The sequence below is a fragment of the Myxocyprinus asiaticus genome, chromosome 15 (genome assembly GCF_019703515.2).
Source record: "Myxocyprinus asiaticus isolate MX2 ecotype Aquarium Trade chromosome 15, UBuf_Myxa_2, whole genome shotgun sequence".
In the NCBI taxonomy this organism is placed as follows: Eukaryota; Metazoa; Chordata; class Actinopteri; order Cypriniformes; family Catostomidae; genus Myxocyprinus; species Myxocyprinus asiaticus.
Genome location: NC_059358.1, coordinates 34,488,615 through 34,503,099, shown reverse-complemented (window position 1 = coordinate 34,503,099; position 14,485 = coordinate 34,488,615). Strand labels below are relative to the sequence as shown.

The following is a 14,485-nucleotide window of genomic DNA, read 5'->3' as shown; positions in this document are numbered from 1 at the left end:
AGATCAGCAGTTACAGAATTACTCAAACCAGCCACCAGCAATCATGCCACGGTCCAAATCACTGAGATGAAAATTTTTCCCCATTCTGATGGTTGATGTGAACATTAACTGAAGCTCCTGACCCATATATGCAGGATTTATGCACTGCTGCCACACGATTGGCTGATTAGATAATCACATGGATGATTGTTGGTGCCAGACGGGCTGGTTTGAGTATTTCTGTTTTGGTGGCACGAGGGGGACCTAGACAATATTAGGCAGGTGGTTTTAATGTTATGGCTGCTCGGTGTATAAGGGCTGACCTTTAAATGTTTTTATTGTCTGATGAAGAGCCGTGGGCTCGAAACGTCACCTTAGGTGAGAACACTATAATACATTTTTCTATTATTGGAGCTGTGGTGTGCCGACTTTTTTCTCTTTTTTTCTGTTGCCTATTTGGTTGGGCACCCACACCGAGCTTTTTTGTCTTTGGATGTGCGTGCTTATGTTCAAGTCTTTTTACAATTATTAACGACAACACACAACTGTTTATACTGTGTATTTTAACGCATTATGAATGCATAATGCATAAAGAATACCTTTATTACGCAGTGTATATATATATATATATATATATATATATATACACACACACACACACACACACACACACACACACACACACACACACACACATACAGTCTTTTTAGTAAAATATTACCAACTTTTTAAACTCCTGAATGTTCTTATTAAAAAAAAAAAATTATCTGAAAAGCAAAAAATGTTGAGATAGAAACTAAATTTAAAAGTACATACAAATTGGTCTGACAGTTATTTCAATTGTATTTTTGCCATACGTGCTGGTATGCATGATGTAGCAATGTGAGGATGGGCCATGCAGTGTTGATATGATCAACTTTGTGCCCTGTTCCAGAGCATTTTATATTTATAATAAATCCAAACAATGCTGTGTCCTCACTCAACATTTAAAGCTAAATTCAAATGTAAAACTTCACAGAACTTTATGGTTCAAACTGTGTAACTCACAAAATTATGATTTCCTTTCGCCATTTGACACTAACAAGGATGTGAAAGAGATTTAAATTTTGACAAAGAGCAACAAGATGTATATTTATAAATGTCCAACCGGGTATGTCGTCATCAAGCCAAGAATGCAAAAATGTTTTTAGTGTGAGCATTTACTTATCTGAATAAGATCCTCAATCGCCATTGAAAGACATTAAGCTACTGAGACATTTCCAAAACTGACATTTAACTAAAGGGAAATATTGAGATCAAAGAGTCAAAAGGCACAGGTACGGTACCTTCCTCCAGCGTATACCCCTCCACATCTTCATCATCAGTATTGTTTGAGCTAAAGTAAGACAAGGCAGATATTTCCAGTATCTCTGAAGAGGAGTCAAACATAAAGAACTCCTCAGTAGAGTGATCAAGAGGCAATGCCATGCTGACACTGGACTAGTGATGCCCAGGCAGGCTCAGCTGTCTTAGGTCCAGAGCCATGTGTGAGACACTGATGTTGTGCTGGACATATAACCCTATCTTAAAGATCAGATACTGACAGTGTATCCACCTGAATACTGAGACTCAGTGATCGGAAACTACCATTCAGAAACAGCAGAGGAGGTGTCTTTACATAAGAAAATAATAATAGTACTATATTTTTGTATATCAACATGTACATGCATGGGATTGAAAAGCATATGAGCTAAGATAATAAGCTGATTCCAGAAGGTATTTGTTTTGCTTTTTTTTTTAAATTTAAAATAAAATCTGACGCCCCTTTTGCAGAAAACGGAATGGTACTTTCCACTGACTCACCATGGAAACCGATCAAGGCATGTTTGACTACACCTGTTAAGTGGGCGGAGTCTGTCAATGTTTCCTGATGAATAGATCTCTCATATTATTGCACAAGGCAAACATTACAGGGCTTTTGTCACAGCAGGGACATTAAAATAAGGAGATAAACAGAATTACATAAGTCAGACCGTAACATGCCTGTCACTAAAAATATCATAAGCATATTTACATTATATTTTACATATAATTCATTCATATATACATTAATTAATATATAAAAGTATAATTAATTTTGGTTAAACTAGTTACCAATTGTACTTAAAAAATACAATTACTATTTATTATTGGGAGAATTTAATATGGGTCATATTTAAAAATAAATAAATAAATTATATATATATACACACACACATTATATATATATATATACACACACACACACACACAGTACTGTGCAAAAGTCTTAGCCACATAAGATGTTTCCTCAATAACGTTTGTCTTAAGATGGTTATTTATATCTTCCGCTTTAGTGTGTCAATTGGAAATTTAAATGTTAGACTCCCAAACATTACTTTTGCAAATAGAAAAGATTAGAATAGAAGAATAGGGAGCCCTGCAACAGATGGCATGGCCCCCACATTGCCACCCACTGAACATTGAGCAATTGAGACAAAATAGATAGAAGAACTGTGGCGAATTCTCCAAGAAGCTTGGAACATCCTATCTGCCAACAACCAAGAAAAACAGGTGTACAGGAGTCCAGGTGTACCTAGGAGAATTGGTGCTATTCTGAAGGCAAAGTTGGTCACACCAAATATTGATTTAGCTTTTTTTATGTTTACTAGACTTTGGATGATGTTAATTGAAAAATGAAAACGAATTATGGCACTATTTTTGAAGAAATCCTCACTATGCAACATTTTTCCCAAGTGCCTAAAACTTTTGCACAGTACTGTGTATGTATATATATATATATATATATATATATATACACACACACACACACACACACACCGATCAGCCACAACATTAAAACCACCTGCCTAATATTGTGTAGGTTCCCCTCGTGCAGCCAAAACAGCGCCAACCCGCATCTCAGAATAGCATTCTGAGATTATATTCTTCTCACCACACGCTTTGTGAAATTCTCCCAATAATAAATAGTAATTGTATTATTTAAGTACAATTGGTAACTAGTTTAACCAAAATTAATTATACTTTTATATATTAATTAATGTATATATGAATGAATTATATGTAAAATATAATGTAAATATGCTTATGATATTTTTAGTGACAGGCATGTTACGGTCTGACTTATGTAATTCTGTTTATCTCCTTATTTTAATGTCCCTGCTGTGACAAAAGCCCTGTAATGTTTGCCTTGTGCAATAATATGAGAGATCTATTCATCAGGAAACATTGACAGACTCCACCCACTTAACAGGTGTAGTCAAACCATGCCTTGATCGGTTTCCATGGTGAGTCAGTGGAATGTACCATTCCGTTTTCTGCAAAAAAGGCATCAGATTTTATTTTAAATAAAAAAAAATATAAACAAATACCTTCTGGAATCAGCTTATTATCTTAGCTCATATGCTTTTCAATCCCATGCATGTACATGTTGATATACAAAAATATAGTACTATTATTATTTTCTTATGTAAATATGGTGCACTTCACAAAATAGATGGCATCATGAGGAAGAAAAATTATGTGGATATATTGAAGCAACATCTCAAGACATAAAAAAAAAGCAAAACAAATACCTTCTGGAATCAGCTTTTTATCTTAGCTCATATGCTTTTCAATCCCATGCATGTACATGTTGATATACAAAAATATACAACAGTTAGTTCCGGTCCTCGAATCTGATTGGACGAGAGATGTTCCATGAGCACTGATGGTCTGACACCATCAGCACTCGGATGCTTCACTGTGTGTATTACTCCGCTTGTGTTCATGCCATTATAAACTAAAGTGTAAGAGCAGTGCATATGTGTTAAGAGCTACTGTTTATCTTTTTTTGACATTACATATGTTAGCCAGCAGGTGGAGGCAAAAGATCTTTTTTTGTGTGTAATATCAGCCAGTTGGTGACGTGAAGTGAATCCGCGTCAGCCACTGTTTACATACAACAGAGCTCTGTGATCGCTGCTACACTACTAAAGCTAGGAAATCGCTTTAAACAGCTTTAAACTAACAACTTCAGCATTACGGCTCATTACAGCTGAGAGACACAACAGACTGATTGATTACAGAACTCAAGGCGCTTATCTCTTACCGGACTTTCCACATTGGATATACACTGTTTAAAATGGCAGAGGACATTGCAGTTTCTACTGTGAATGACTCTTGCGCACCGGCTACCGTGAAATAGAGAGGAATACCCCCACTTGGATGGCTATTTTTCCACTAAGAATGCTGATTTTCAGAAAGCTGACAGCATCTCTGCTTGGGAGTGGCAACAGGTGATCGCACAGGCTCCTCTCTCTCTCTCTCTCTCTCTCACTCACAAACACACACACACACTCTCTCGCTCTCTCACACACAAACACACACACTCTCTCTCTCTCTCTCTCTCACACACTCTTTCACTCTCTCACACAACAAACACACACACACTCTCTCTCTCTCTCTCGCACACTCTCTCGCTCTCTCACACACAAACACACACACATCCATCCTTGTTTATCCAATAACTTGTTAGAAACAGTGTAAGCCCTGATACTATTTCTGAAGTTAAATTTTTTAATTACAAACGGAGGTTTGGATGCATCATTTGTTTTGAACCCGCAACGGCAGATTCTGATCCGTCGCGTAAGAATGTAGTTCCACGCACAAATGAGTTTTTATGATCATACTCAGTTTTTCCTAATTTTTTAAAATGTACTTGTTCATTGAACTGTTGTATATAAGCAATATCACACTTGAAATCATGCTAAATCAGCACTGCTGTGATTACCTGCTGATGTAGGGCCGTATTGCACTCTTGCTCGTGTGATATTGCTTAAATATAGTACTATTATTATTTTCTTATGTATATATGGTGCACTTCACAAAATAGATGGCATCATGAGGAAGGAAAATTATGTGGATATATTGAAGCAACATCTCAAGACATCAGCCAGGAAGTTAAAGCTCGGTCGCAAATGGGTCTTCCAAATGGACAATGACCCCAAGCATACCTCCAAAGTTGTGGCAAAATGGCTTAAGAACAACAAAGTCAAGGTATTGGAGTGGCCATCACAAAGCTCTGATCTCAATCCGATAGAAAATTTGTGGGCAGAACTGAAAAAGTGTGTGCGAGCAAGGAGGCCTACAAACCTGACTCAGTTACACCAGTTCTGTCTGGAGGAATGGGCCAAAATTCCAGCAACTTATTGTGAGAAGCTTGTGGAAGGCAACCCAAAATGTTTGACCCAAGTTAAACAATTTAAAAGCAATGCTACCAAATACTAATAAAGTGTATGTAAACTTCTGATCATTCAATAAATCATTCTCTCTACTATTATTCTGACATTTCACATTCTTATAATAAAGTAGTGATCCTAACTGACCAAAGACAGGAAATGTTTTCTGAGTTTAAATGTATTTGGCTAAGGTGTATGTAAACTTCTGACATCAACAGTGTGTGTGTGTGTGTGTGTGTGTGTGTGTGTGTGTATATTATAAAACATATACACAAGTGACAAGTGACAAAGGACATTTAAGCTTGATCCACAGTGTATCCATATGTATTTCCTTAAATTATTATTAATCTTTACTAAACTAATCTTTAGAGAGTACACAATTAAAGGAATAAATCACCCAAAAATGAAAATTCTAATTTACTCACACATATGCCATCCCAGATGTGTTCTGCTGAACACAAAGATCTTTAGAAGAATATTTCAGCTCTGTAGGTCCATACAATGCAAGTCAATAGGGGCCAAAACTTTGAAGCTCCAAAAAGCACATAAAAGTGGCATGAAAGTAATGCATATGACTCCAGTGGATACAGTGTGATAGGTGTGAGTGAGAAACAGATCAATATTTAAGTCCTTTTTACTGTAAATCTTGACATCAGCAGTCTCCTTGGCAATCATGATTTCAAGCTCAATTATATTTCCCAGCACCATCTAGCACACTGTGAAATGTACTAGTAATTGTAATCGAGCTTGAAATCATGATTGTTCCTGTAGACTGCAACTGCAAGATGTACAGTGAAAAATGAGTTATATTTTGGCCTGTTCTCACCCAAAACAGATTAGATCACTTCAGAAGACATGGTTTAAACCACTCATGGATTCCTTTTATCCTGCCTTTATGTGCTTTTTGGAGCGTCAAGGTTTTGGCTCTGTTGACTTGTGTTGTATGGACCTTCAGAGGCGAAATATTCTTCATAAAATCTTCATTTGTGTTCAGCAGAAGAAAGAAAGTCATACACATCTGGAATGGCATGAGGGTGAATAAATGATAAGAGACTGTTCATTTTTGGGTCAACTATTCCTTTAACATTTTTGAGGTTTTAAATTGATGATTTTACTTTTGGATGTGTGGCAGAGCTCATTTCATGACCACTGGTGGAAAAAGCAATGGTAAAGAAAATGACAGAAATTTGAGGTAAATCTTGTTAAGGTTATAAAAAAGTCAAAGTTGACTTAATGTTATGATACGAAAGTGTATAAGAAAATATAAAAATTAATTCCAAATACTTTGTAGATATTTCCTAGATAACATTTTTTCCTCTGTCCCACTTTACCAGTACTGCGTTAAAAAAAATCAGGGATTTGATTAAAAGAGGGTATTCAAAGGTTCTACTTCCCAATTTTGAAAACTTCTTCATTTTTGCTTTTGACTAAAGTAGAAGACATCCTAAGCTTTCTTCAAAGGTATAATGTTAGGTTATGTGGCGTTTGGATCATAATTCAAAGTGTCAAAAATAGTAACATTTCCAGTAGTGTCCCACTTTGCTCATATTCACCCTAGTATATCAAAAACTAAAACTAAAATGAATTCAAGATCATTTTTATTTTATTGCACTTAGTTTTGTAGTTATGAAAATGTATTTTAGTTTAGTTTCATTTTTTTCCAATAATTTGAATTTTTTTCCATAGGAATTTAGTTAACGAAAATTATTTTAGTTTTCGTTTTCGTTAACTATAATAACACTGCCTTGCATAAGATCATAATATAAAGAAAGGAGATGTTTGATAACACCCTAACTTGTACAACTCTGCCTGTTCAAACGCTGTCACATTAATATACAAGGACAGTACAACACGCTTGGGATTGTTGTGCTATCACTCAGTTTTCCTCCTCAGACTGACAGAATACAAGTTGCTTATAATGGCAACACAATTTGCATTGTTGTGTGCAGTAGAACTTCCTGTTTATGTGGTTTGCTGAACGCCTTCATTCCTATGGAAACACAATAGCAACTGTGCAGGAATGGGACAGCACAATGGCTGTGGCCGAGAAGGGGGCGGGTTTCTCTTGCATGTGAATTTATAGCCGAGTCTTTGTGCTGCAGCTCCATTGAAAGAGGAAAATGGAAAAGTAAGAAGAGACAGGCAGAAAAAGACAAGCAAGAAAGAGGGAGGACAGGGCAAGAGGAGGAGGGGGGGGGGGGTGAAGAGGAAGGCTGGGAAAAATTGGTGGTAGGAGGAGAAAGTGAGAATGGGAGTGGGGAAATGCAAAAGAGACTGAACGGTAATGAAAGAGAATGACAGATTTTTGTGTGTATGTACTTAGCTATAGTTTGGGACAAACTTGTCCCCAAAAGAGAGAGCAAAAACTGATAAAAACTCCATTTGGGGAACATGCTCTTGGGATGTCCTCAAATGAAAAAAAAAGAAAAAAAAAAAAGAAAAAAAAAGAAAATCAGAAGTGAAGCAAATACTGTTTTTATTTATTATTCTAAAAGTGTACAAAAAGTTTTCTTTTAGACTTAGAGTTAGACTATCGTATGTATAGTTAGATTTATATGAAAGCAATAGGAGTCTTTGCTAAATCCCCATTGGACAGCCAAGTCAACATGTGTGCCTGTGTATGTGTGTGCGCTGAATGCCGCTCCCCCAACAGAAGTAATCAATATTCTGTGCAGCAAAGAGACAGAAACTGAGAATGTGGGTCAACAAATAGGGTACAGTCCTGATGGACAGAGCCTGAATAGTATAACATCTGTACAGTACAGCACAAACATATCACATTACTACATACACTGAGAATCAACCAAAAATATCTGTTCTTTGGAAATGATCCATGAGTGATGCTTTGGACCAGTTTAAGGGATGATGGGATGTCAAGGTGTTATGATGTCACCAAGTCACCTGTCACCAAGACAAATCCCTTGTATGTGTAAGCATACTTGGCAATAAAGCTCATTCTGATTCTGATTCTTCTGATTCTGAAGAAGTTTGTTTGGTACAACAAAACATCAGTCATCTGGGGTAAATGCCATTCTGACAGACATTTTGACCAGCACTATCAATTCATATCTGGTCAATGAGCCATTACCTGCATACAACATCTTGGGCCCTGATGTAAAACAGAGGTGCCTTTTATGACTCTGAATGAGTTTATTTTTCACGATGACCGGCTGACTGAATATTATTCCGCTTATTACACAACTACTTTCCAAATAAATAAAGAAATAAATGGATATCAGAGTGAAAATTAATTATGATGTGAGAAGAAAGAGACCACAGAGTGACATGACAGACATTAAACTAGCAATTACAGTACATAGGAAATCGATTGCCTGAGATATTTAACCGCAGAATGCCGTGATTGACCAAACAGAATCAAGTATTCCAGAGAGCTGTGTAATAAATACATAGCATATGCTAACTATTAAATAACTTGTCACCTGAGCTTGCGCAACACACAGGAATCAAAACAATGCAGTAAAACACTGGGAATTAAACAGTGCAGTACAGGGTTACATATCATGACCAATTCAAAGGTGCAGTATTATAAGGAAGGACACTGCAGTGATCAGCCATCATTGCCCAATTAAACATCCAGCAGGCACAGATCAGATCAGATATAACCTACTGCTTGTGAAACAGCTTGGATGCATGACTCCGTAATGTCAACACATGAGCATGCATCACATCACAGTGAGATGTAGGGTTTGAGACAGTTCATACACTGAATTAACAAGCAGAGCATGACTAAATGCTGTGCTCAGGTCGGATTCAATACTTTCACTGCTGTTCTGTTAAAAAAAAAAAAAAAAAAAAAAAAAATGCCCAATGATATACATACAAGCTGGTTTCAAAAGAGGCCCATGATAGTGAGATGGGATTTGATATATGGCTATTCTGACATAATTTACTGGAATATGAATGTGATTGAAATCTGAAAACAGACAGTCACTCTTTCAATACAAAAAAGTAACGAGTAAAAGTCTAATTTGTAATGCAGAATGGCTCTCTTCTATTCCAGGTCGTTACATGTGTGAATTAATTCATGGTTATTGGGCTGAGGTATCAGAATTTGTAATAACTTTCATTAATAACACTACAAATATTACATCATATGTAATTCAGATCCTTCATTTATGTACATTCAAATAGTCAGAAATGTCACAAAACCTTGATTTGTTTAAAGTGTTGTTTAAAAGGCTGAGTATATTTGTGAAAATGCTTCTATTTTGCACATTTTTTTTTAAGTTGAATTGAAAAAATGTACATGATTTTAAGAATATCTTACTATTTGGTATGTCCCACTTTTGCTGGAATGACAGCATCCATATTTGTGCAAAACCTGATGATCCATATTATCCAGAATTATTTGAGAATGTTTTAAAAAGCATCATGGTCAATTAGAGAGTTAACATGGTTAGTGTCACAAATTTGCTTATTAGTGACCTTAAAATAGTGCAGAATCTTAAATATTTCCTTAAGATTTTACATTATTACTTTTATTTTTTTATTTTTTTAATCTTAAAATATTCTGTTTGTTTATTATACCCCAGATTTTCAATGTAAAAACAAACTTTTGTATACTGAAATGTACATAAACTACTGTAAGCATTATATAAAGTAAGCATTATATAAAGAATGTTTATGACTTATGAAAGAGACAGATCACCAAAAATAATAATAACAATAAATACAATAAAATAAAATTATGACCTAATTTACACATCCTCATTTTCTGCCAAACCCATATGACATTTATATCTATTAATTTAGCAGACAAGCAGACTAAACTTTTTTCTTTTGTGGAGCACAAAAGGAGATTTTAGGCAGAATGATAGCCTCAGTCACCATTCACTTACATTGCATCTTTTTTTGTCTTCCAGACAATGAAAGTGAATGGTGACTGAGGCTATCGTTCTGCCTAAAATCTCCTTTTGCGCTCAATGGAAGAAAGTCATATGGGTTTGGAACAATGAGGGTTGCTCATTTGAGTGACAGAATTGTAATTTTTGGATGAACTATCCCTTTAATGAAAGTTATTATAAAGTATGAGCATCTGATGTAAGGTAAAATGGTGCTGAGTCTGATGCAACACAGGGGCTGAGAGGCCAGCTAATCTCAGTCACTCTTCCAGAGATGATTGAGTCTCCTAACCTCTGTCATTCATTGCTTTATTCCAAATCTATTCTTATCATCATACTTTAACATTCTTGCGATCTACCCCTGGCAGCCTGTTACTAACCAACTCTCCAGAAGTGTTTAAATCTCATGGGAAATCTTTTCACCACTCCACCCCCTCTCTCCCCCTTTACTGGCAACCGACAAGGTTTTCGGTCTTACCGTCAGTGCACTCTTCATAGTACCAGTCCAGCTCATAATAATCTGCCTCCACAAACCTCTGCATGCTCAGTCTCCTTCGGCTGTGAGCTGCAGCCTCTCCTGTCCGGCATCAGAGGTTACACACATACATCTATCTCTATGGCCGCCCATTCTTCCAGCCTCTCGGCAGCCTGATCTACTGATCTGCCACTAACTCCAGTCACAGGGCAGAATCCCATACACACAAGGTCAGAGAATAAGAGACAAAGATGCAGTGGCCCTAAAAGCCAACAGTGTTGCGCAGAAAGGTTGCTGAAACTGTTCTGCTAGAGTCAAGGTTGTATCACACTCCAGGGGGTGGAGCCTTCACTAGGAGCCAACCAATCAGAATGCACTTCATCAGAGCTGATCTAAACATTCGTCACAGCCCGCCCCAGTCTCCTCATCTCTCCGTTTCCACAGTGCCTCCCTCTAGAGGGGTTGTCATAGCAACTGGCTCTGACTCCTGACTGTGTTGGCGTCTGCATGTTTCTGCATGTGCTCGGTTGCTTAACTTTCTCTCTGTTTTTCTCTCCTACCCTATTCTATGGATGTTTGCTACCACATGTCTAGCAGTATGTTTAGCAGTGATTCATGCATGGAATCATTATCTGATGTATAAGCGGACAGTACAAGTGATGGCAGGTGTTCTGATGCTGTCTGGCTGCCAAAAGCAGCAGCTGTCTCTCTGCAGTCCATTGTGCCAAGCACAGCTACAGAAATAAGGAGGCACACTTAATCTGCAATGGCGACTGTAAAGCAGAGATGGGCTTCTTTATGAACTGGATTTTCAATCAGTCACTAACAGAAACCCTGGACAAATAATTTTGCTTTTTTATTCTCTCTACAAAAGCATTCTAGTTAATAAATCCAAAACAAAAAAACATCATCATTCCAGATATCTATTTCATCTAACAGAATTTGTAAATCCACTCGACTGAACAATGAAAGTCTCTTACAGAATTGAAGAATAAATCATCCAATTGAAAGCTCAGCCTTGATGTCATTTTCCTGTGCCAGGGTCTGGCTAATGGGGATGACTTTTCAGTTGCCACCTCATCTGCTCGCTGGCAGTGGGCTCGTACTGATGACATCATGCTGGCTGAGCAATGGGTTTAGAGTTATGTGACATGAGGAATGATGAGATGAAACGAATGGGAAAAATCATGCTTACAATACCTGATTTCCTCAAGTTTAATTATAAATAGCAAACTGTCTAATCAACACAGAGTAACTAAAATAAAACAAAATAAGCACAAATTTAACTGTGATGAATAAACGGTTTAAAAATGCTTTATACGCATAAGCTGACAAAATAGGAATTTTTAATCAAGTGATCACAAAACACATAGCACTGCATGACTTCAGAGAAATCTGGAGCAAAAAAAAAAAAAAAAGCAAAAATCTCAGTTACATTGAGACACTTACAATGGAAGTGAATAAGGGCCAATTTTTGGAGGGTTTAAAGGCAGAAATGTGAAGCTTATAATTTTATAAAAGCACTTGCATTAATTCTTCTGTTAAAAATCATGTATTATTTGAGCTGTAAAGTTTTTTGTCATTTTACCAGTCATTTTAGGGATTAAGTCTTACTGTGTTACACTGTCATGGCAACAAAGGTGTAAAATTAGATACAATTTTACACTTTACACATAAAAGGTTAGTAAGCGATTTTATCGCACAAAAATCAGGTTAATACACATATTATTTACGTCTTGTGGCCTCATTTATTTCCATTGTAAGTGCCTCAAAATTTGTGCTTTTTTTTAAAGAAAAGGAGGGACGAGCAGAAACACATTTTTCTGGTCATCAACATTATGCCACAAATGCTGCTGATTGAGCTTAAATTGTATTGAATGTAGAATATTCCTTTAATTAATTTTTTATTTTTTCTAGACCAACACATGACCTCTAATGTTAGTCTAATGTGTTTTCATTTCAATGTAGTGTTTAATTGTTCAGAAGCATATTCAATTGACTGCAGATCTGTCTGTTAAATATTGAATGAAACAATGTTTTGAATGTGGTCAAATGGTGTTGACCTCAATGTTCAATCTTAAACTGACGGACAAGTCATGGCAATAGGACTGATAAAGCATGTTCTCACAGACCAATCAGCTGCTTATACAAGACAATGTTGCTCTGAGTAACGGGGGGTCAGCCAATGACAATACACAAGAGACCCAGTGTGAGTGTTTGCTGTGGCAACTACAGTAAGCACAGCTGTCACATGACACAAACTGTACATGTAATAACCGAGATATAACTCAATAATTAAGAGCAATGACTGTACATACATAAACAAAATAGCCAACAAGCAATTATAGAATCAAGCTTGAAAACAAAACGACCTTTTGCAGCTTAGAAACATTTAATGACATTCCATTAAAAGTTATTTAGAGTAAGCGTCATTTTTTTTTTTTTATGTTAAAATACCTTCTCCTATCCCAGTTTAACATGCACACATCCCAAAACATTATGCTAACTGGTAATGTTTCTGTACAAGCATGCATGAATGGTGTTTATGTGTGAGTGTATGCATAAATGTGTTGCATGTGCAACATATCGTTGCACATGCAACACCGATCGATCAAGGGCCTAGAGAATTTAATTCATGAGTGACAGAGAGAGAGAGTAAGATTAAGCAGCAGATAAGACTGCAAGGACAAAACAGTGGACAAACACAGAGGAACAAGAGCACGTGTCCTTACGGAAATATTTGAGGGTCTCCTCAATCTGTTCAGTGGTCAGGTCGAGGTTGACGTCGGGTGGGATGAGAGGCGTGTGGAGCCAGTCGTCGTGGTCATAGCCGTATATAGTGTCAGCTCTCAGCTTATAGTGAGGCAACTGTTCCTCAAGCAAACTGATGATTTCCACCTCAGGAAGATCAGTGCTGTTACACACATCTGACAGAAGAATAGAAAAAAAGGTGTAAGTCATCAAAATATAAAAACTGATCCTATTTACTGTAAATAAAGGGGTGTTCACACTGACAGTGATTAAAACTACTGTACTGTTGGTTGTTAGTAGACTTTCCTACTGGATCAGGTGGTAGATCACATGGGTTTCACGTAAGATGATCACATGGAAAGTCGGCATGTTCTTTCAGAGAGTTCCAGTACACTTGGATCGGCCACATTTTGCACGCTGCATTAGCAATGGACAAATTATTTTTTTCCAGTTCTATCCTACTCTGTTCTAACTGGTCATGTTTGCCTTCAGATATTCTAAGGGTGGTTTGCACCAACAAGGATGAATCTTAAATTTAGATTAAATCAAGGTTTATCTGATAATTTTGTTGCACCAAACCTTCTTTAAAAATAATCAAGGTTACATTTTAACCATCAATTTGATCCTTATTTATATTTTACAGTAAATCTGACATTAATCCTGTTACTCCAATACTTTAAACTCTTATTTAAATCTCAGTTAGGGATTAACTTTAAACTTGCAGCTGAGGTGGTTTAAATAAAAATTGGACCTACAATTAAACATGAATGACTAGGCAAACGAACAGTGGATGTGCCGTTTAATTTCGGCATTTAACGAGAACGGTTACAAGCGACAGGTGATCGTTATTGCTCCCCTCCTCTCTTATACTCGTTTCAGTCGGCAGCCTGGGCTGTTCATTTCTGGCCACAGTAGTGTCGCTGACAAGGGGAGGCGGTTGTTCCGAGACCCGTGTGGTTCTTTTTTCTTAAATTACAATGCCATATTTTAAAGCTTGTGGCACTGCACATGCTGCTGCAACATTTTCTTAACCTCCTTGACCTGCCCTGTGTGCTAACGATTTACAGCTAAGTTCAGAATCCATCATGGTGGACAAAATGAATTGCAGGTAAACATTTAAATCATGGGTTAAAAGTTTAATCTTTGATTTGTTAAACCGTATTTATAATTAAGTGGTGCAA

General features: G+C 36.8%; 2 protein-coding genes across 6 annotated transcripts in view; both read right to left on the bottom strand.

Annotated features, from left to right (window-relative positions):
• The window catches only part of LOC127452480 (trafficking kinesin-binding protein 1-like), a 76,573-nt gene that overhangs the window by 35,813 nt on the left and 26,275 nt on the right, over positions 1 to 14,485 (bottom strand). For 3 of the 5 annotated variants that reach the window (XM_051717934.1, XM_051717931.1, XM_051717936.1), the window contains exon 2: positions 13,286 to 13,480. Coding sequence is in view for 4 of the 5 variants with exons in the window: in XM_051717931.1 (XP_051573891.1) it covers positions 13,286 to 13,480 (195 nt within the window). In the remaining variant the exon portion in view is untranslated. Of the gene's footprint in view, positions 1 to 1,304; positions 1,536 to 10,556; positions 10,827 to 13,285; positions 13,481 to 14,485 lie in introns of those variants that run through there. The other 2 variants (XM_051717933.1, XM_051717932.1) reach the window with 2 other exon arrangements.
• The window catches only part of LOC127452486 (syndecan-2-B-like), a 662,603-nt gene continuing 656,207 nt past the window's right edge, over positions 8,090 to 14,485 (bottom strand). The window contains exon 6 of the transcript XR_007899274.1: positions 8,090 to 8,100. The gene's annotated coding sequence lies outside the window, so the exon portion shown is untranslated. The remainder of the gene's footprint in view (positions 8,101 to 14,485) is intronic.